At 47.4% G+C, this 23,631-nt stretch overlaps 1 protein-coding gene and 1 long non-coding RNA gene across 6 annotated transcripts in view; one reads left to right on the top strand and one right to left on the bottom strand.

Moving 5' to 3' along the window:
* Positions 1–19,140: 19,140 nt before the first annotated feature.
* LOC111521179 lies at positions 19,141–21,515 on the bottom strand. The gene is made up of 3 exons (XR_002724887.1): positions 21,296–21,515; positions 20,577–20,628; positions 19,141–19,199 (listed from the first exon to the last, which is right to left on the bottom strand). It is a non-coding gene; the product is annotated as an uncharacterized LOC111521179 (long non-coding RNA).
* FLVCR2 (FLVCR heme transporter 2) overlaps positions 21,515–23,631 on the top strand; it is a 71,795-nt gene continuing 69,678 nt past the window's right edge. For 4 of the 5 annotated variants that reach the window (XR_002724885.3, XM_023184399.3, XM_023184381.3 and 1 more), the window contains exon 1: positions 21,768–22,576. Coding sequence is in view for 4 of the 5 variants with exons in the window: in XM_023184399.3 (XP_023040167.1) it covers positions 21,929–22,576 (648 nt within the window). In the remaining variant the exon portion in view is untranslated. Of the gene's footprint in view, positions 22,577–23,631 lie in introns of all 5 variants that reach the window. The other variant, XM_023184370.2, reaches the window with a different exon arrangement.

The raw sequence follows: 23,631 nt of genomic DNA, 5'->3' as shown, positions 1-23,631 counted from the left end.
TGAAGTTTGGAGACCTACAAGCATTCATGAAATTTCATCTTTTCATTTTCTCAATAAAGCATCTCTTTCAATCCATTTGGGTTGTTACAAAAAAAATACCTGAGATTGGGCAATTTATACATAAAAAAGGTTTATTTGGCTCTACGGTTCTGCTGGCTGGAAAAGATCGGGCATCTGGTGAGGGCTTCAGGGTGCTTCCACTTGTGGTGGAGGTGAAGGGGAGCATGTGTGTACAGAGATCACACAGTGAGAGAGGAAGCAAGACAGAGCAAGATGGGAGGGGCTGGGATCTTTTTAACAACTAGCTCTTGTGGGAACTAATAGAGTGAGAACTCACTCAACCCCCACCCCAGGGAGAACATTAATCTATTCATGAGGGGTCTACCCCATGACCCAAACTCCTCCCATTAGCACCCCACCTCTGACTTTCAGATCAAACTTCAACATGAAGTTTGGTAGGGCAAACATCCAAGCTATACTAGCATCCATGTGTGGAAAGTTAAGAGCATCCTTTTTTTTTTTTTTTTTTTTTTTTTTTGAGACATGGTCTTGTTCTATCACCCAAGCTAGAGTGCATGGCTCACTGCAGCCTCAACCTCCTGGGCTCAAGCAATCCTCCCACCTCAACCTCCTGAGTAGCTGGGACTACCAGTGAGTGCCACCATGCCCGGCTAATTTTGTGTGTGTGTGTGTGTGTCTGTTTAAAATAGAGACAGGGTTTCACCATCTTGCTCAGTCTGGTCTTGAACTCCTGGACTCAAATGATCCGCCTGCCTCAGCCTCGCAAAGTGCTGGTATTATAGGTGTGAGTCACCCAGTCAAAAGCAGCTTATCTTATTTCTCTATCTTGTGGCATGTGAAGATACTGATACTAAACTTTGCCAATCATCTCGCAACTTGCAGCCATACACATAGGTACCCATTCCTAGAGATCAGCTCTTCATATCTGGGCCATGGGAGCAGTGAAATTAGATTGTGAGTCACATTAGCACCACGTCAATCTTCTCCACCCCAACCTCTATTAGCACATCTTCTCTAAGTGAAGTCAGCATTATTCACATAAAATGTTATCCATTGACTACTGGTGCACAGTGTGATTGGGGTTTATGAGTTACTCGGGGTGATTATATGATGAAGACTTAATCCTTAGTGGGGGCCCTGGAGACCTTGCATCCTCTGCCCTCCAGCTTACTTCCTATCACCCTCTTTTCCTCTGCACTATTATCTGTCCGTTTCCCAAATCTCTGTGTGCTCCCTACAGTCCAAGAGCCTTGCTCATTCGGTTCAGCTCTAACCAAAATGCTCTTACCCTTCTATTCATTCCTACCTTTTCTTCAAATACCAGCTTGGAGAAATTTTGCTTGATTCCCAGGCCAGATCAGAACCCCAATTTCAAATAGTTTCAAAGCACCACATGCTCTTCCTTTATACCCATTAACACAGACTGAAAATTTACATTTATCTATGTGGTTATTTGGTTAACATTTGTCTCTGTGACTGGACCATCCGTTCTATAATGTCAGGGATTGCCTCTGTTTTGCTCACCTTTGTATTCTCAACCTCTTGTACAGTAGCTAAGAGCCTACCACAGAGTAGAAATTCAATAAATATTCATTGGCTGAATGAATAAATGGACGGATGGATGGAACACAGTGCCTATCTTCTAGAAATGTAAAATCCAAGCCAATTATTATTCTGACAATGGAATACAAGTGACAAAATAAATATTCGGTCAACATATAAAAAGTAGGAATTGATCAGATATTTTAAGAACAGAAATCAAGGGAAGGGATGTATTCTTGTGAAGATGGTAGAGATTGGGGATAGAGTCCCAGGTGGGGCTGGAGGAGGTTAGGGCAGTGAACTGTGTCTCCTCAGTCACAATGTTATCTAACTTTTAGTCTGTGTCTAGCTGTCACCTATTAGAGGGAAAGACCAGGATCAAAATAAAAGCAAGCCGGAATCCTGCACAAGGCCCTGTAGAAATAGATTTGCCTCAGTCAACCCTTATGAGTCTATTTTCTATTACTCCAAGTCCTGCTTCCATGGTAATGAAAGCTGGTTGGCCTGCCTTGCTGGTGGTTCATGCCTCCACATCCTACAAACATGAACACAACCTATGTGCTACTATAAATGAATACCACAGACTGAGTAATTTATAAAGAAATGAAATGTATTTCTCACAACTCTGGAGGCTGGGCAGTCCAAGAGCATGGCACCAGTATCTGGCCAGGGTCATCCCATGACAGAAGGGTGGAAGGCAGAAATGAGTACATGAAACAGAGAGGGAAGTAGACCAAACTCGACCTTTCTATCAAGAACCCACTCCTGCAACAACCAACTCATTCTTGTGATACTGGCGTTAATCTATTCATGAGAGTGGAACCCTCATGAGCTAATTACCTCTTAAAGGTCCAGCTTCTCAACACTGTTACAATGGCAATTAAATTTCAATATCAGTTTTGGAGGCCACATTCAAACTGAAGTGGCTCCAACCCCACATTTTCACTTGGCATTGCCCTAGTGGGGACTCTCTGAGGTGACTGTGCCCCTGAAGCAGATTTCTACTTGAGCTTCCAGGTGATCCATGACATCCCTTGAAATCTAAGCAGAGGAAGTCATGCTCTTGCATTTTGCATCCTTGCAGACTTAACACCAAATGTTTGCCATCAAGGCTTACCACCTATTCTTTCTGGAGCACCCAGGCTGCTTGAGCCACAGCTGGAAGGGCTGAGGGGCACTGTGCTGAAATTCAAGGAGCAGAGACCTGAGGTGGCTCTGGGCAGTGAGCCTCTGGAGGGAACCTCAGACCCATCCATCTAAACCATTCTGTCCTCTTAGAGTTCTAGGCCTGTGATACGGAGGCAGCCTTGAAGAGATATCTCTAAAATGTCTTTGGGGTTACTCTTTCATTGTTTTGATGAATAGCTCCTGGCTCTTTTCTACCCATAATTAATATCCTTAGCAAACAGTGGCTTGGCCACACCCTTAGTATTCTCCTGAACACACTTTCTTACTCTTTACATGGCCAGGCTGCAAATTTTCCAAATCTTTCTGCTTTGTTTCCCTTTTAATTCTAAATTGCAACTTTAAGTCATTCATTCATCTCCCATGTCACTATATGCTGTTAACAGTAGTCATGCAGCAGCCTAAATATTTTGCTGCTTAAATATCTCTTCTACCAGATATCCTAGTTCATTGCTTTTAAGTTCTACATTCCATAAAGCCCTCAGGCTTGGACACAATTCTGCCACAGTCTTTGCTATTTTATAGCAAGGATGGCCTTTACTCCAGTTTCCAATATCTTGTTTCTCATTTCCATCTGAGACCTCATCAGAATGGCCTTTAGAGTCCAGATTTCCACAAACAATCTAGTCATGAGCACTTAACTAATCTGTAAGAAGATTCTAACTTTCCGTAGTTCTGGAGTCTTCTTCTGAGTCCTCAACAGAATGTATCCTTAATGCCTCATTCATGGCATTATGGGTTTTTCTGGTCCATGGCAGGCTTTTTTCTAGTCTGCTCCTCCCAACTCTTCTAGTCTCTACTCAAAGCCGCTTTCAGGTATTTGTTGTAAAAACTGCCCCAGCTCTCAGTACCAATTTTCTGTCTCAGTTCATTTCCTGCTGCTATAACAATACCTGACACTGGGAAATATATACATATTTAGAGACAGAAGGGAATCTACATATATGTATATGAGTATACGTATATACTCATATATGTATATGAGTATACATATATACTCATATATATGTATATGAATATATGAGTATATATATGCACTCATGTACTATGTACTGAGTATATATGTATATGAGTATGTATATGTACTCATACACATATGTGTATATATATCTATATATGAGCATATATGTATAAGAATATATATATTCTTGTACATATATGTACAAGAATGTATATATACTCATATGTACATATATACTCATATATATATATATGAGTATATATATATGTATATATACTCATATGAGTATATGAGTATATATGTACATATGAGTATATATACTCATATGTACATATCCTATATGTATATATACTCATATGTACATATATACTCATATATATACTCATATATGTATATATACTCATATATGCATATATACTCATATACATATATACTCATATATGCATATATACTCATATATACATATATACTCATATATGTATATATACACTCTTATATAAGAGTATACTCATTACTGAGTATATATGTATATGTGTATGTATATATACATACTCAGTACATGTACTGAGTATACATGTATATAAGTATATATGTATATGAGTATACATATATATCTCCCTCTCTCTCTGCATATATATGTGCATATATATGTGTGTGTATATATCTCTCTCTACATATATATCTATATATATATTAAAAAATATTTTAAAAAAATTTTTTTAGAGATGAAGTTCACTACATTGCCTAGGCTATGTTGAACTCCTAACCTCAAGTGATCCTCCTGCCTCAGCCTCCTGAGTTGCTGGGATTACAGGCATGAATCACCATGCCCAGCTTGGGTAATTTATAAGGATAAAAAATTTATTTCTCATAGTTCTGGAGGCTGGGAAATCCAAGAGCATGGCGCCAGCATCTGGCAAGTGTTATTCCATGGCAGAAGGGTGGAAGGTGGAAGCAAGCACATAGAGACAGAGAGGGAAGTGAGCCAAACTCATCTTTTTTGTTGGAAACCCACTCCTAAGATAACAAACTCACTTCTGTGATAATGACATTAATCTAGGGACCCATTAATCCGTGAGGGCTCTGTCTCATGACTGAATCACTTCTTAAAGGCTCTGCTTCTCAACTCTGTTACAATGGCAGTTAAATTTCAACATGAGCTTTGGAGGAGACATTTAAACCACAGCAATCATTGAGAGAAGATGACAGAGACGAGATGTCTGCTTACATCATGCCCAAAACCCCCAGTGGTGACTCATGGTGGACAGTTAAATGGCTGTCCAGATAGGCCATTCACTAACCCGTGAGTGAGGGCAGAGACTGTCTGTGTCTTGTTTACTGCTATATTCCTGGTGCCCAGCAGAGCAGATATGTAATCTTTACAGGTTTGATAAATGAATTAATTAATCATAAGTATAAAGAATTCATTCATTCATATATTCTCAAGCCTTGTCTACTTTAGGTTGAGAATTTTGAGTCTGGACTGTGACTAAAGTTACCTGTGGCTCCCTCAAATGTTTGTCTCATTGTTTATCCCCAGGGGGTGGGGGAACAAGGCCATAAGAGCCCTTATTGCCCAGGAAGGAGGATGATCTGGTGGCCTCAGGAAGGTCACTGCACTACTAAAATGGGGATCTAGTTCTGTTTGGGTCTAAAACCTGGGGGTGAAGGCAAAATGCCACTGAATTGTGACCTAGAGCTGAGATGCACCTGATTAGAGTGACCCACGCACACTTTTTTTTGCCACCCAGAATCCATTTCTCCTCCTCCTCCTCCTCCTCCTCCTCTTCCTCCTCCTCTTCCTCCTTCTTCTTTGAGATGGAGTCTCACTCTGTCACCCAGGCTGGAATGCAGTGGAGCAATCTCGGCTCACTGAAACCTCCACCTCCCGGGTTCAAGTGATTCTTCTGCCTCAGCCTCCTGAGTAGCTGGGATTACAGGCACGCACCACCACGTCTGGCTAATTTTTATATTTTTAGTAGAGACGGGGTTTCACCATGTTGGCCAGGCTGGTCTTGAACTCCTAACCTCAAGAGATCCACCTGCCTAGGCCTCTCAAATTGCTGGGATTACAGGTGTGAGCCACTGCGCCCGGGCTCTATTACTCCTTCTTCTGACAGAGTATCTGCATTTCCTTTCCATGTGTAGAGCTGTCAATCAAGGTGCCTTCTCTGCCTTATCTGGCCAAGGTACAACCATACGACCCAGACTGGGCCAATCAGACTCCTGGGAATCTGGCTTTAGAGCCGAGCAAAGAAAAGACCCAGAAGATGTTTAGAGCCCCTCTACTCTAACTGTGAAGCCATGACCAGAGAGAGAATTTCTGTGGTGGAGAATTGTCCTGGCTCCTGCCTCGTTCTGGGCCTTGTTCTCTGGGCTTCTTTTGAATTCTATGAGCCACACACATCCTTCCAAGACATTCGTTTACTGCTGATGTCAACCAGAGTAAGCTTCTATTGTGAAACCAAAAAATGGTGACTCATTGTACCTGGGTTTCCCAGAGAGGGGGCGGGGGGGCAGGGCACTGCATCCTAATTCTCAGGGGCTAACAGGAGTAGACTGCTTTCTGAGAGGGTTCGAGGATATCCTGTGCTCCACCAGAAACTGGGCATGCAGCCAGAGCCACACAAGCCTCTGGATTGCCCAACCTGGATACTACCCATTACTGCTTCTGACAGGAACCCCAGGCTCTAATTTGAAAACCATCACTGGGAGTTGCAACTCAGTCTCCAGGCTTCACACCCCATCCTCTTCAGTCCATCCTATGCAGAGCTCAGCCAGCGAAAGGGCAGTATTCAAAATCCAGGCACTGGCAGTCAGAATGGGGTCGGAGCTGGAGCAGGGTGAAGGCATGGGGCTGCGCTGTTGCATGGAGGGACAACAGGGGCTCTCAATCAGCTAGATGGACATATGGCAGGGGCTCTCAATCAGCCAGATGGACATATTTTAATATTTCAGCAGCCTGTTCAACTGCACTGATGCACACCATCTGGCTATCAGCTTAGCACCTACGGGACTGTAGGGCCTTGGAGGGAGGGACTCTCCAGCGTGTCCTTGTAACTCGGCTCGCCTCTCCCTCTTCTTCCCCACCTGTCTCTGCCTCGCCAGGGGTTTGCACAGAGCAGATGGTTAACATATATTTGTAAATAAAAATCCCAAGACAGAAGAAAGAAAATGAAGAAGAAGAGAATGGGCACAAGAAGGGGAAGGAAGATTAAAAAGTTAGGTCTGTTCTAAAAAAGATCACACCATGGACCATTCCTCCTGCCTCCTCACTCCCCCCACCCCAAAGTGTTCACCTACATGCTCATTTAAAATAAGCATTAGGGGCAACCTTGAAAGAAAAAAAAAAGTGCAAAATAAAGGTGATGTATGAAAGAGTGAGGCATCATCTTGCTGGAGCAGGGATGATAGTGGCTGCCGTTTATTATCTCATTTTCTGTTCACTCTATTATTTTAGGAATGATTATTATCCCCATTTTACAGATAAAGAAAGACTCCAAAGAAGCTAAATGGTTTGCCCAAGGTCACACAGCTAAACGTGGAGATGGGACTCAACCTCTCTTTGGCTGCTTGCAAAGTTGGAGCTATATATAGCAAGCTCAAGTGCACCTGGGGAACTCCCCAGATTCCAGGATTACAGCCAGGACCATCGGAACAGCAGTCCCGGGTTGGTGCTGCCACCTAGTGACAGAGAACTGCAGAGATCAACTTTCCTCCCTCTCCTCCGTTCCCCCTCCTTCCTGCACCCTCCCTTCCCAGCTTGAGAGAGTCCAGAATCATGTGAGATCTACCCCTGGCAGGCAACCATCACTTGTTTGGGCAGAAGCTTGAATACAGAGAATTGACCTCTAGATGCAAGCTGGCGCCTCATCCAGCTTCCTCGCTCTACCCCAGTGCATAGCTCTGAAGAGATGTTTGGATGAGTGACCAGGAATGCAAATCTGCACAGATTTGGGCATCAACCTGGTTTCCAAACACAAGCTCTCCACATATTTTACTGTGAAGCTCCAGGTAGCAGCGAACAGGATGTTGACTATATCCTGTTTTAGGGCGATAACTACGTTGTACCTGCACAGTCCCAATCACTGAATGCCTGCTAGCTCCCCGGTAACATGTTAAACAGCAGCCTCTAATTTCCTTTTTGCCCTATCTTTTTTCCTTTTATCTTAGGTTCAGGGGTACATGCACAGGCTTGTCACATAGGTAAATTACATGTCACAGGGGTTTGGTGTACAGATCATTTCATCACCACGGTAATACACGTAGTACCTAGTACCTGATAGATAGTTTTTCAGTCTTCACCCTCCTCCCACCCTCCACCCTCAAGGAGGCTCCAGTGGTCTGTTGTCTTGTCTTTGTGTCCTTAGCTCCCACTTACAAGTGAGAACATGCAGTATTTGTTTTTCCGTTTCTGTGTTAGTTCGTTCAGGGTAATGGTCTCCAGCTCCATCCATGTTGCTGCAAAGGACATGATCTTATTCTTTTTTATGGCAGCATAGTATTCCATGGTATATATGTACCACATTTTCTTTATTCAGTCTATAGCTGATGGGCACTTGGATGGATTCCATCTCTTTGCTATTGTGAATAGTGTCTAATTTCATCTGAAGCCCAAACACCAACATATGTGACCCAAGCTCACTGAGCAGGGCCTTCAGCCCTGATGTTCAGACTCCAAGTGCAGTGCCCTTCCTACTCCGCTGCCCTGTGCTGTGCCCCGCTCCCCCACAATTAAACTCACCCTGTGAAACCTTGTTTTTGTCAGCCTAGTCATCCAGACGTGATGACTCAAGGGTCGCTGTGGAACAGGCTGTCAGGGGAGGACCTGTGTCAGCACAGTGGCTTTCTTGACCTTTATGGCAGCGGGGAGTTACCTCAGCCTAAACGTGTGGCTGCCAAGTGATTTCAGTCTCAACCGAAGCACGGACATGATCGACGGGCAGATAAGCAAAGCCATTCCCACTCCCTGAGCTTTCCATACCTCCTTCAGCAACTTCTCTTTTCTCCTAAGCCCAGGATCACCTGGAACATGGAAGCCAGAGGTTACATTTTTTCATTCAGACCCGGCTCTCAAAATCTTGTTGAAAATGAAGATTAAAGGGTCACCTCTAGAAGGCAAGGTGATCTCACCAAATATGTGCCTCACTGTGCCCACAATTAACCTGGTAACGTCCCTGTCTAGTCCTGCATAATTTGTGTCAGGAAATCCACTTTAGTTACTCATAGTGATGAAATAAACACAACAATCTGTTCTGCACCTAGCACAGAGTATATAATCAAGGCAGATACTAGGTGCAAGCTCGAAGTAAATTTTTAAATCTGAAATGTGTAGATTATCCATCTAAACCGTGATTTCTTTCATTTGGGGGGTCATTGGACTGCTTTGACGATCTGATGAAACTGGACTCCCCTGCCTTTATAAAACACGTTTGTCTGTTTGTTATTATTATTATTATTTTTTAGACAGACTTTCACTCTTATTGCCCAGGCTGGACCACAATGGCATGATCTCAGCCCACTGCAACCTCAGCCTCCTAGGTTCAAGTGATTCTCCTGCCTCAGCTTCCCGAGTAGCTGGGATTACAGGCATGTGCCACCACGCCTGGCTAATTTAATTTGTGTTTTTAGTAGAAACAGGGTTTCCCCATGTTGGTCAGGCTGGTCTCAAACTCTTGACCTCAGGTGATCCACCCCCTTCGGCCTCCCAAAGTGCTGGGATTACAGGCGTGAGCCACCACGCCCAGCCAAAACACATGTGTATTAATCAATTTGGATGACATGATTTCAGGGGTCTACAGGATCCTGAAACCCATTCATAGACCCTTAGATAAAAACTCTTCATCAGTCAACACAGCAGTCACCCAAGACTCAAGAAAAAGAGCTGCTGGTAGTAAGCATGGCCCAGGACATCAGCATTGGATTGGCGCGCAGAAGCTCCTGGGTTGCCAGAGTGTGGTGAGCCAGGAGGGCCTCACACTCCCAGGAGAAAGCCTACTCCACGAGAGGCAGAATCTTTGACTCAGGGGCCATTTCCATCCATCCACTCTGACACAATGTGTCATCAGTGTGAGCAGGAAGGAGTGGAGATGAAGGATGCAATGAGGTTCAGGAACCGGACAAATATTTATGTTATGTATATTACTTGATAACATTTTTTAAAAGGTTGAAAGCTTAATAGATTTTTCTAAATGATATACTCTAAAATGTTCCTTTGGGCTGGGTGCAGTTGCTCACACCTATAATCCTAACACTTTGGGAAGCCAAGGTGGGTGGATTGCTTCAGTCCAGGAATTGAAAACCAGCCTGGGCAACATAGCGAGGCTCCGTCTTTACAAAAATAAAATTTTAAAAATTAGCTGTATGTGGTGCATTCCTATAGTCCTAGCTACTCAGGAGGGTAAGTTGGGAGGATCGCTTGAGCCCAGGAGTTCGAGGCTGCAGTGAGCTATGATGATACCACTGCACTCCAGCACAGGTGACAGCAAGATCCTGCCTCTTTAATAAATGCTTTAAACGCTTCAACAACAAACAAATAAACAAAACTGTCTCTTTAATAAACGCTCTCATGCTAAAGCAGCCACGTCAAGTGCTCTCTGAGGCCTGCAAATGCAGGATTAGGCAAACCTGTGTGAGAAGACTGGCGGCCTGGGAATGTGATTCCAGGGCATATGAACCCTTCTGCCTGCTTTCCCAAAACAAATAACCTCTTTTATACTTTGACTGATGACTGAAATGCTATTCCTAGAACTTTGTTCCTATGATGTAAGGTATTTATCACCCACCAGGTGCTTGTGAGTACCTTGGTTTGGATTCTAAGTTGAAATGAGCCCTATTCCTTTGCAGCTCTTAAGAATCAGCTTGCCTCCCCTGACGCTTCTCTGGCACCTGCTGTCCATTGCATTTGCTTATTGATTCATTCATTCAACAAAATGTATTGAGCACTCACTTGTGTGAGACATTCTGCTAGGGAGTAACCAAGGTGGGAAGAGGAAAGCAGACCCAGCACCTGCCCTCATGAAGCCTACAGTCTACCAGGGGAAACAAACACCAAAAAACGAATTATTCTATTTTTGTTTTTTAATTTATTGTAACAGAGTCTCACTCCGTCACCAGGCTGAAGTGCAGTGGTGCCATCTTGGCTTACTGCAACCTCTGCCTCTTGGGTTAAAGCAATTCTCCTGCCTCAGCCTCCCGAGTAGCTGGGATTACAGACGCGCACCACCATGTTCGGCTAATTGTTGTATTTTTAGTAAAGACAGGGTTTCACTGTTTTAGCCAGGTTGGTCTTGAACTCCTGACCTCAAGTGATCCACCCGCCTTTGCCTCCCAAAGTGCTGGGATTACAGGTGTGAACCACTGCGCCCTGTCTAATTATTCTAATTAAGTAATGACAATTGTGGTAAGTGCCATGAAAAAGAAGCATCAGGAGCGCATACACCCAGAGCACCTGACCGATTTCAGGAAGAAAGTGACCTTTCAACTGAACCTGGCGGAGGAGTAGAGGGAAGCAAATGAGGAAGGCGGGGAAGAGCATTCCAGGCAGAGGGAAAAGCATGTACCCGGGGTGGCCTGCATGAAGCATGGAGGTTCTATCTCCTGGCCTGAGGAGCCTAGTGAGGTCCCCAAGTAACTAGAAAGATGGTCCTACCTCTTCTTAACGTCACCACCTCCAAAAGTTCTGGTGCTGTGTCCTACTTCACAGAGGGATCACCCATTTTTCACAGCTGGTCACACTGCCATCGTCTGGCACAGCCCTACCCACCTACTTGCCAGCACCCCCAGGCCTTTCCTCCAGCCTTTGCCAGGAAATCACAGCAGCCTCCTAACTGCCTCCTTGTCTACTCCACACAGCAGCCAGAGAGACTCCTTTCTAGCGCAAGTCCACCACATCACTCCTCTGCCTAAAACTCCTTCAGGGCTTCTGGATTCACTCAGTGTTCACATCCTCACCAGAGCCCACAAGACCCTACAAGATCTGACCCCCACTTACCTGTCTGACCCCTCCTCCAACCAGCCCCTGGCTCTGTCTCTCCACTCCAACCACACTGGCCTCCCTGCTGTGTCTGGCCACACCAAGCACATTCCTACCTCAGGGCCTTTGCACGTGCCGTTCCCTGTGCCTGGGACCCTCTTGCCCCAGATAGCCATTTCCTCCCTTCTGCTCAAATGTTTCTTCCCTAACCGCCGTCTCACTCTTCATTGTGCTACCTTACATGGTATTATGACACTTGTTTTTCCATAGACTATCTTCTCCACGGGATTATAAACTTCAAGAGGTTCAGGGCCTTGCCAAATTTCATCATTATATCCCCTGTGCTTAGAGCAGCACTTTCACATAGGGCTCAACAATATGTTTTTATTAACATTTATGTGTTTATTTTTGAGACACGGTCTTGCTCTTTTGCTTAGGCTGGAGTGCAGTGGTGTGATCATGGCTCACTGCAGCCTCGACTTTCCAGGCTCAAGTGATCCTCCTATCTCAGGCTCCCAAGTAGCCAGGACCACAGGCACATGCCACCATGCCTGGCTAATAAACAACCTGTTGAGTGAATCAATTAATGAATGGGTGTCACCATCCCCAGTACCACCCCACCCCCATCTCTGCCTCCTCCTCATCCCTCACTAACTTTAGCAAAGGGGACAGAGGGAATGCATGATGTCAAGACCCCATAATTCTTTCTGGTGCCCCCAAACTTTCCCAACACACTGGTCAGGAGCAGATCTTCCTTCCTTTTTTCCCTTCCCTTCCTTCCTTCCTTCCTTCCTTCCTTCCTTCCTTCCTTCCTTCCTTCCTTCCTTCTTTCCCTCTCTCTTTCTTTCTCTTTCTTCCTTCCCTCCTTCCTTCTGCCTATCTTTTTCCCGCAGTAGGGAGCAGGCTTTTAATAGCCATGGAGATGGTGGGAACATGCCAGCTTCCAAAGGATGTGTGTGTCTGGGACACACAAGGAAACACCTTGCTTGGTACTGGGACCCAGGCACAGAGGTGACAGAGTCCCGGCTTGTGTGCTACCAAGACTGTGGAGAGATGGAAACAGGTTATGTGAGTACTTTTGTGTGTGTTGTGGTTATCTGATTCACAGGCAGAGCTGAGCCATACCAACAGATGAAATTAGGTAACACACAGCCGTTGCCATCGCGTGAGCCCAGTGGCTGTTTTCTGTCTGAGGTTATACCCACTCCTCCAGCTCAGCGTCACCACCCACAGGCTACCACCACTGCTTCTGCTGCATCCATAAACTATCTGTACTGTTCTTTACTCAGCTTTTAAAATGGACTCATTTTTATGACTTGAATACCTGCATTTTAAAAGGAAACTAGGAGCTAAGGAAGACCAACAGACAGGTGTGACAAGCAGGACAAACCTGGCCCCCAAAAAAGGGCTGCATGCAGAGGTCGAAGGCAGAGGCCTGAAGGGAGAGGAAGGCAGGAGCCGCCCTCTGGGTGACGGAGTCCAGGTCCCAAAGGGCTGAGCAGAGGGAAGGAAGAAGGGGGAGTAGGCGAAGTCCTAGGACCCTGGGAATCTCATGAGACTTCCAGGCCTGGGGAGAGCGGGAGTGGAGAGTGGGGTGAGGGAGCTAATCGTGACGTGCTTTTGGTGCATGTGGGGTTCAGGTGAGGCGAGGATGTGACTGAGACAGAGGGCAGAGCCTCAGGGCAGAGCCAGGCGAACCAGAGGAGGTGTGGGGGAACAAAAGTGGGATGCGGTTTAGGGAAGGAGTACTGAGGAGTTCAGTACAGCGAGAGCCACAGTGCAGAAGAGGGCCCTAAAGAGTAAAGCACTTTGGGAGGCCAAGGCGGGAAGATCCCTTGAGCCCAGGAGTTCAAGACCAGCCTGGGGAGCATAGTGACACCCCATCTCTACAAAAAATATTATAAAAATTAGCCTGGTGCGGTGACATGCGCCTGTCATCCCAACTACTTGGGATGCTGAGCGGGGAGGATTGCTTGAGCCTGAGAGGGCGAGGCTGCAGTGAGCCTGGATGACTAACTACCAGCCTGGGAGACAGAGCAAGATTCTGTCTCAACAAGAGAAAAAAAAAGAGTGAAGGGGAGCAGGGCTGGGGGCAGGCCCGTGACAAAGTGAAGACTCCGGTGGGTGAGGGTGTCGAGGAGGGACCGCACTGCGTGAGCCAGAAACAGGCTTGGAGGGAAAGGGAGTGAGGCAGGGAGTGGGTGCCGGTTGGGTTCCCACCACCCCAGGCAGGGCTGGCTGGGGACTGGACAGTGAGTATATTGGTCTCTGCTGGGCAGCATCTCTGTCACTCATATGCCACCTGAAGCCATCTATGTATACACTCCTGCTCTCAAACAAGGAGCCTCAGTGCACCCAGGACTTCGGGGGTCAGAAAGACAGAAACATATTATACTATCCTATTATACTATCCTCCTGGGGAGACAGAGTTCCTGGGAGCCTTGGTAACTAAGAAGCATGTTAAGGAATGAAAAAAAAACTCAAAGAAGACCAGAAAGGTAAACTGTCATACAGAGATCTGTAAAAACAAGAAATAACAGTGAAGACACAATGCTGGGTTTTGGGTTTTAGAGTCATCTGCAGAATCACGTAGATTATTGTGCACAAGAAATTGAATGGACGCAGAAAGCCCTCGAAGGTGGTGGCGCTCCTGAGGCACTACTCTGGCCGACGGGATGGGCCTCATTCAGGTGGATGGGGCTTTATTCAGGTGGGCCTTATTCAGGTGGATGGGCTTTATTCAGGTGGGCCTTATTCAGGTGGATGGGGCTTTATTCAGGTGGGCCTTATTCAGGTGGGCCTTATTCAGGTGGATGGGGCTTTATTCAGGTGGGCCTTATTCAGGTGGATGGGCTTTATTCAGGTGGGCCTTATTCAGGTGGATGGGGCTTTCAGGCACTGAGAGGTTAGGGAGTTAGGTTTTTTGTTTCTAAAGGCACGTGGGGCAGAGGAAGGCATCATTGATTGTTTATCTGCCTGGTTAGCTGCCCCTCTCCTTCTGGGAACTGCCTCTCCTTCACTCCAGTACGGATCCCCCTGGTGAGCTGCCCTGTTTTTATGCGGCCTTTGCCTCCACGGTCATGGTTGATGAGGCTGGGAATGGGCAACTGGGAGTTTGTATTTAAGACACAAAGGGCATCTTCTCTCGGGCAGCTGAAGCTGTCAGGAGGTGTAATGCCAGGGCTGCTGGCTGCCGTGTTTTCTGACAAGTGGAGAAACTAGCCTTTAGGAAGAGAGAAAATGCAAGTTGGCCTGCAGGGAACATCAGAGAAGCCAAGCATCCTGAACATGTTCCAGTGCTTGGTTCTCTCTGCTCTTCTGCTGCTTGACCGCCAACTCCTCTTGAGGTCTCTGAGAACCCCACCTCCCCTAGCCGCCGGTGGCCTTCAAACACACTAGCTCTGAGCTTAGGCTGGTGAAAGTTGGGCGTTTGTCATTTGCAATCAACTCAGCAGTGAAAAAGAAAGGTTATTGAAAAAAAAGAAAAACCTGGGGGTACAGTCAGCACTTTCGGTTTTCTCATCTGAGACACGAGAACACACTTTCAGGGACTACTTGGGGCCCAGGGAGGCTGATGGCCTCACGGGGACTTCACACAACTACTGACTTAAGCTTAAAGGGAACCCATAACTCGCTGGGTTTTATTTTGGAATTGTTTGTTTATTTCTAATTCTTCTGTTCACAGAATTCAGGGGAACCCAAGCCAAGTGTCCTGCCTGTAGCCTTGAGGCACCATGCCAAGGAGTGAAAGATGAGGTAAGGAACTCAGGACACCTTACTTTCCATAGAATTTGATGATTGGATTTTCATGGGAATTCACACTCTGAATTGGAAGTAGGTTCTCTGGTCTCTTGCTCTTGCAGTGACAGAGGTCACTGTAGCGAAGGGGTGGAAGGAAGAATAAAGGAATGGGGAGAAAGAGAAGAGCAGGAAGCATGAGTACACAGTCACTTGTCCTTGACGGCCTCGCTTCCCTCTGTGGAAGGTCTCAAGGTGGAAGCTGGGATTCTCCCTCCAGATGGCAGCTCCATCTGCCCAGCTGGTCGCATCTAAAACCCAGGCAGGGCATTCTCCTGACCCCTCCCTCTCCATCCTCCTGCAATTCCAGTTTAGTCCACCCCCATCTACCCCTGCCCGCTTCTCTCCAGTGTCTTGCCATTGCCCTTATTCAGCTGACAAATTCCATTCTCACCTGAGTGACCATAGCAGCCTCCTAAGAGGTCCATCCCCACCCAGACTGGATTTGCCACAAGCCCAGCTGGAGCAGTCTCTCCAGGAGACAGATCTGACAGTGACCCTCATCTGCTTAAAACCTCCCAGTGGCTCCCCTTTGCTCCCAGGATAAAGTTAACAAACAAAAACAGAAAAGCCCTCAATAAGGCCCACGCAATCTGGCTGCTGCCTCTCTCCAACCACGTTGACTTTGCTTCTCACCCTCGCTCTGCTCCAGCCACACTGGCTTTGTGGCTTAAAAGGGCCCTGTTCCCTCCTGGTTCAGGGCCTTTGCACATTCTGTTCCTTCTTCCTGGAAAGCCCTTCCCTTCTCTTTCACCAAGTTGAGTGTCACTTTTATTTTATTTTTATTTTTTGAGATGGAGTCTCACTCTGTCACCCAGGCTGGAGTGCAGTGGCACACTCTTGGCTCACTGCAACCTCTGCCTCCCAAGTCGCTGGGGCTACAGGCACCTGTCACCATGTACAGCTAATTTTTTTTGTTATTTGTGGTAGTGACAGAGTTTCACCTTGTTGACCAGGCTGGTCACGAACTCCCAGCCTCAGGTGATCAACCCCCTTAGCCTCCCAAAGTCCTGGGATTATAAGCATGAGCCGTAATTCTAACTTTTTTAAAAATACATTGCTTAAGATCCCACTAATCTGTTCCATCTTTATAAATTCTTACAAATAGCCCTCACAGCACTTATAATTTTACTTATGTGTGTATGTAAGTGTTTGACTGATGTTTCACCACTACTTTGTGGATTCTTGGAGGGCAAGAACCTCATCTTTGTTGAATTTGTTTCCTTTACACCCAGCACAGTGCCTGGCCTGCAGGAGATCAATGGTGGGTAAATGAATGACTCTGTTAAGACAGTCCCCTGGGCCTGGGTTTTACACCCTGTACATCAAGGAGCTGGCTGAGATGACTTTGTGTGTCCTTTCTCTGACATTGCGGCTCCAGCATTGCATAACCCTGCCCAGCCAGCACCCCTCTGCTTTGTCATGCCATATGCCTTTAACTGTTGTGGTGGCAATCAACAAATCTTGCTGCTACCACCGTTTCTCTATTCCATTATGCAAAGGGGGCCTCACACCTCTGGGCTTTCTATAGATTATGCAAAAAGAAAAGCCATTTTAATGTCTCCTTCCTCTTTGACTCATGTTTTTTAGTTAGCTCTTTCTCATATTTATGGGGCAACTTTTTTTTTTTGGTCTTCTAATTATTAAGAAGCATGTAAAATATAGAACAGGTATGAAGAACACCACAGTGGTCACCCATGATCACACCCAAGGACATGCAGCTGAGGATCAAAAGGTGACCCACGTACAGGGACTTTGTCTTTAGAGGAGAACTGATACCATCTGAGACCTTTCCAGATGTACTCATGTACTTCCAGGGAACTGAAAAGTCTATTTCAAACCATGTGTCCCGGACAGAACCCAGCATCTACATGTCCAGCTAGGAGGCCTTTCTTCCAGACTCCCGTCTGAGAAAAATGGATCTTCTTCTTTGAATCCTCAGCAGCCCCTGAGCACATTCCCTTCTAGGACAGACTTGGAGACTCTGAGCTGGGAAGGCCCTGGAGGGGAAGAAATCTAGACTCCCCCATGGCACAGGAATGCCCTCCCAACTTTCCCACCCATGGGCTCTGAGCTGTGGCAGTGGGGTCCAAACACCACAGGGGACACATTCCAGAAAAGAGAAAGGAAGACACGATCAACCAAGGAGACACGAGCATCCAGAACAAGCTGGATATGTTTTTATTTCTTGTGAGGCCAACTAAGAGTAGGACTCATCTAGGAAATGCATCCAAAAAGTCAATGCAGTCAGGCCTTCATTTTCCTTCTGTTGGCCAGACGCGACACCAGAGGTTGGGATTTGAAGATGAATAGGCCATCATTCCTAAGCTTGAGGAGCGCACACTGAGTGGTTAACTTGAAGAGGTAAACAAACATTTATGAAACTGTGTGACAGGAGCTACCACAGAGCTGCACATGCAGGGAAGGAAAGAAACCTCTGAATCATACTTCGGGCGTGGGGGAAGGCTTCCTGGAAGAGGGGACGCTTGCCCTGCATTGTAAAGCATGCTTGTGGAAAGCTGCAGGTGGCTCCACCTGTCTGGAGCAAAAGGTGGGGAGTGGACAGTGGTGGGAGATGTGGCCAGAAGGACATCACAAAGACCTTGTGCGCAGAGCTGAGGAGTGTGAGCCTTCCAAGGGTGCTTGCCTCTCGTGGCAGATTCCTGGTTTCCTCAGCCTTAACCTCTTACCCTCTCTAGGTTTCCTTCCTTGTTTTGGTGGCCACTGGAGGGTTCAAGGCAGGGAGTGACCTGAAGAGAACCGGAAAACCCTGTGAGGCAACATCCGGCTGAACTGGAAGGAGCAAGAACAACAAGGAGGCAGCCATGGGATGGAAGTGAGAAGCCAGGAGAGGTTGCAGCAGGGTGGTGGCAGTAAGAAAGGACGGGAGGGAAGACTGTAAAGAAAGAAGCATCTGTGACACTGAGAGTGAGTGAAGGGGGATCTGGGGAATCCTCAGTCTTCAGGCTTGGCTCACTGGGAGCTAGTGGTGCGCTTCATCGACAGAGAGAACTCCAGAGAAGTAGACCTTGGCACAGGTCTTTGGATGATGGGACATGAGTTGAGTTGTAAGTTGTAGGGATAAGACCCCACAGACTCTACAAGTATGAGAGACGTTAGGCACAAAAAGAAGGCCAGAGAATGGTCAAACAAGACTAGGGTGTGGGGAATAGGTCCTCTGACCATATACACAATTTCTCTGAGGTGACGCCCTAATGGACTTTGAAGTACATAGCTCGGCTGAAGAGGCATCCCCGAGGTTCCAGGGTTGAAGTCTTGGGTGTCCATCATAGCACCAACAGTATAAACTCTAAGACAAGTTGACCACACTTTGAGACATTGTGTATGGGCCCCAGTGAAGCAGCTGGAGCTCTGTTAAATTTGATTCCATTGTTTAATTTTAGGATTTTTTTTTTAAGTTCAAAAAAATAGTTGGCCGGGCACTGTGGCTCACGCCTGTAATCCCAGCACTTTGGAAGGCTGAGGCAGGCTCCCAAAAGGTCAGGAGGTGGAGACCATCCTGGCTTATACGGTGAAACCCCGTCTCTACAACGAAATACAAAAAAATTAGCCGGGCATGGTAGCACCCACCTGTAGTCCTGTAGTCTCAGTTACTGGGGAGGCTGAGGCAGGAGAATCGCTTGAACCTGGGAGGCGGAGGTTGCAATGAGCCGAGATCGCGCCACTGCACTCCAGCCTAGGCGACAGAGCAAGACTCTGTCTCAAAAAAAAAAAAAAAGAAAAAAAAATTAGTTATACATAGTTCAAACAATAACATAACCATGTATAAACAAATCAGTTGTCTATCCCCCTTTCCTGGGCTCTGAAGGCAACTACTTCCAACTCTTCTCAATTCTTTTGGTACTTACCACCATAGCTGTAAGTGCAATGGGTATATTGACACTTCCAGACTTTTTCCGTGATAGGCATTTACATGCCCTAGGCTTTTCAATATGGCAGACAAGTATCACACAATGGGAGTCTGGATGCCCTCCCCTCCGGGGTCTGCTCAGAGATTTTCCAAGTTTGTCCTTGAAGGGAAAGTGCTCCAGGGAATGCGCTTCTGCCAAAACCCCAGAGAAGAAGACCAGCTCTCCTTGTTTTCAGTTTTTGGTTTTTGTTTCCGCTTTTGATAGAGACAGGGCCTAGCTATGTTCCCCAGCCTGGTCTCGAACTCCTGAGCTCAAGCAATCCACCAGCCTCGGCATCCCAAAGGGCTGGGATTACAGGTGTGAGCCACTGTGCCCGGCCCCATTCTGCTTGTTTGACTGTTTACCCCACCCTCATCTCAACCCTGCACAGGTGCCCACTTCCCACTCCCCCATCCTGCTAACAGAGTTATATCATAGCTTTGGATACATTGACTTCCAGTGTTCACTTTATTAGGATTGTGTTCATGCTATGCAAATCAAATCATTTAAGGTATATCAGTATATCATGATTATTTTTTCCTGTTCCTCCACAGTTTTGTTTATTCCACTGGAGTTAATAACGCTTCCTTTCCCCCATTTACTTAGTTACATTTATGGTACTTATCATTAGCCCAACCCCTAATCTTCCCCCAATTGTGCAAACTTCTCAATATTTTCAAACATGGTTCTTTCAGTGTGACCTTCTTGAAGAACTCTTTCTTGGAGTCTTTGAAGCTTCAACCTGAGTATGCTGCTTTCTTCTTTTTTGCGGGGGGGGGGGGACAAAGTCTCGCTCTTGTCCCCCACGCTGGAGTGCAATGGTGCGATCTTGGCTCACTGCAACCTCTGCCTCCCAGGTTCAAGCGATTCTCCTGCCTCAGCCCACCGAGTAGCTGGGATTACAGGTGCCTGCCACCATGCCTGGCACATTTTTGTATTTTTAGTAGAGATGGGGTTTCACCATGTTGGCCAGGCCCGTCTAGAACTCCTGACCTCAGGTGTTCCACCTGCCTCGGCATCCCAAAGTGCTGGGATTACAGGTGTGAGCCACTGCACCTGGCCGAGTATGCTGCTTTCTATGCCTGGTAGATAGCTGTCTACCCAGGAGCTTCCTTTAGCTGGGTGATCCCCATTGCTTGCCTCTCGTGGTGGATTCCTGGTTTCCTCAGCCTTAACATCTTACCCTCTCTAGGTTTCCTTCCTTGTTTTGGTGGAGCACATCCTTCAGCAGCTTCCTGAGAGAGAAGATAAGGCAGTATCATTTTTTGTTTCATTCTTTTCTCAAACTGATTTTTTGGTAGTTTGGATATAGCTACCTCGTTGTAGCTAAGCTGCTGTTTGAACTCAGGGAGAATTTGGGCTCCTTACCAGGATACCTCGCCAAGAATAGGATCAGTGCAACAAGTCGAGGGTTTGCCCTTTGAAATGGGCTGGGACCGGCAGGTGGCAGACTAGGGCTGTTTGAGGTCAAAGACAGCTTCCAAGACCCGGAGCCAGCTCTGTGCTAAGCGTTCCATCACACAACCGCGGACAGTTTCTTCAGTTTCTTCAAACTCCCCTTTCCGTCCCCGCCACCCTAGGGTCTTCGCCCAGAATCCATCAGGAAATAATAGCCCCACATAACAGGTTCAAATGTAACCTCCCCAAGACAAAACCACGTCCGCTGGGAAAGAAGCGAGTAAAGCGAGTTTTCTGCAACTCCCCTTTAACCCAGAAGCGCAACCAGCCCGGGAATCTACAAATCTCTCTTTAGTTCAGCAAGGGGCTGGAAGCCTAAGCCAAGAGGAGGAAAGTTGAGGAATCTCTCTTGAATTCCCCAGGACACTTAGGTGGCCCCGGGCTTTGGTGCACGTGCGCAGGGCATGCGGACAGGCACCCGGGACGCCCTATTTTGGGGATTACCTCGGAAAGGCGGATATTCTTGCAGGGTCCACCGACAGCGGGTGGCAAATGAATTTGAGGGACAGTGCAAGGGGTGGGGGTTAACCGGGCGGTTTCCATGGCGCCCGGGGCGTGGGGGACGAATGCATCCCGCAAGCTGTGGCGAAACAACTGCGCTGCCCGGCTCGAAAAGGCAAGAGACACCGGGTGGGGGGTGGAGTGGGGGGGGGTGGAGGAAACCAGCCAGGACGGGGGCGGGGCGGTCACGTGTGCCCGAAGGGGCGAGGCCCCAAGCTGGCCCCGGAGAGGACTCTGCCGGAGAAGTGGCTGCGCAAGGAGAGAACTTTTCCTGCACAAGGAACGCCTTGTGGGGAGACCCAAGGCAGGAGCTGTCCGGAGCCGGCTGCAGCGTGTGCGGCCGGCCTTGGGACAACGATCGCCGCGGGTGGGAACAGACAGTCCCAAGCAAAACTGGGAGCAGGAGCTTGGGGGTGAGCACAGGAAGCCCCACTTGAGGCTTTTACGCAGCCTCGAGTCTCTGTTTCTTCTGGAATAGGCAATTGTCCTTTCAACTCTAAGAGACCAGCGGAAGCCACTATCCCTTAAGACTGCCGGAGTCCTCACCACTTCTCCAGGATTCCAGAGACTGTGGTCATGGTGAATGAAGGTCCCAACCAGGAAGAGCGCGATGACACCCCTGCGCCGGAGTCCGCACTACAAGCGGACCCCAGCGTCTCGATCCATCCCAGCGTCTCCATCAACCCCAGCGTCTCCGTCCACCCCAGCAGTTCGGCCCACCCCAGTGCCTTAGCCCAACCCAGTGGCTTGGCTCACTCCAGTAGCTCCGGCCCTGACCTCAGCGTGATCAAGGTGAGCAGGCGCCGTTGGGCCGTGGTCCTGGTGTTTAGCTGCTACTCCATGTGCAACGCCTTTCAGTGGATCCAGTACGGCTCCATCAATAACATCTTCATGCACTTCTACGGTGTCAGTGCCTTTGCCATCGACTGGCTGTCCATGTGCTACATGCTGACCTACATCCCTCTTCTCCTGCCGGTGGCTTGGCTGCTGGAGAAGTTCGGCCTCCGTACCATTGCCCTCACCGGTTCGGCTCTCAACTGCCTGGGGGCCTGGGTGAAGCTGGGCAGCCTGAAGCCACACCTCTTTCCAGTCACTGTGGTGGGCCAGGTCATCTGCTCCGTGGCCCAGGTTTTCATCCTGGGCATGCCCTCCCGCATCGCTTCTGTCTGGTTTGGGGCTAATGAGGTTTCAACAGCCTGCTCCGTGGCTGTCTTTGGCAATCAGGTAGGTAGAAGAGTTTGTGAATGTTCCCAGGGCTGTGTGTTAGATTGCACCTAACTATTGGGTATGGTAGGCTGTAATTTGCTGATTGTCCAACAGAGTTTGTGACTCTGGGTGACAGTGACTGGGTGTGATAGGCAGTGATTGTGATGCTGTAAGAGAGGCGGGAAACAAAAGCAGGAGGACCTGCTCTTTCATCCACAGTTGCTCTTGCCCCAGCCGAAAGCATGCTTCTAGAACATACTATACCTTTGCTGTGTCATTCCTGAACCTGTGTCAGTCCACCAACTTAGACCTGTAACTTCAGGAATGCTCTTCTCTCTCTGGCAGCAGCCCCTGGGCATCAGACTATTCTGATGTCATCAGAACTTGGCAGTGTTTTCAGTTGGACCAACCAGCTTTCCTAGAGTGCAGTATCTCCTCTACTGCATAGAATTGCAAAGCCATGCCTGGTGGTGTTTGGCACTGTTTTTACCTTGTTTTATACACAGCCGAAGCCAGGACAGTGGGAACAGTGCTTTGTGCCAAACTCCTTGCCTGGGATTTGGAGCCAAGTCCAGCAGGATGGAGTAGAAATCTTGCTCTGAATTTCCAAGGCCTAGAAAGGGTAGTTCATGTCCTAATCTTTTTCTCTTTCCTTCTTACTGGAAGGAGAAGCTCAAATTCTTTGCACCTCAATGTGGTTATGATCCAGAAAGCTGGGCAGGTTGTAAACCTGAATGCCATCTCCAAACACTCAAAGCAAATATTTATGGGAATATTTAAAGCAAACGTCCTTCAGCCAGACCACTGCCTCCCAGTCTCACATCTTTCCAAGCACGTACAGTCCTGGCTGTGTATTTAACAAAGGATTGGTAATCCTGTCTCACACCTCCCTGTGAAGAGACCACCAAACAGGCTTTGTATGAGCAACCAGGCTGTTTATTTCACCTGGGTGCAGGCGGGCTGAGTCTGTGGATTACCATTAGTTCTTATAGGTCTTGGGATAGGCGGTGGAGTTAGGAGCAATGTTTTGCGGACAGGGAGTGGATCTCACAAAGTACATTCTCAAGGGTAGG

Source organism: Piliocolobus tephrosceles, chromosome 6 (assembly GCF_002776525.5).
Source record: "Piliocolobus tephrosceles isolate RC106 chromosome 6, ASM277652v3, whole genome shotgun sequence".
Lineage (NCBI taxonomy): Eukaryota > Metazoa > Chordata > Mammalia > Primates > Cercopithecidae > Piliocolobus > Piliocolobus tephrosceles.
Note: the sequence above shows the minus strand (reverse complement) of the source record. Positions and strands in the feature narration are given on the sequence as shown.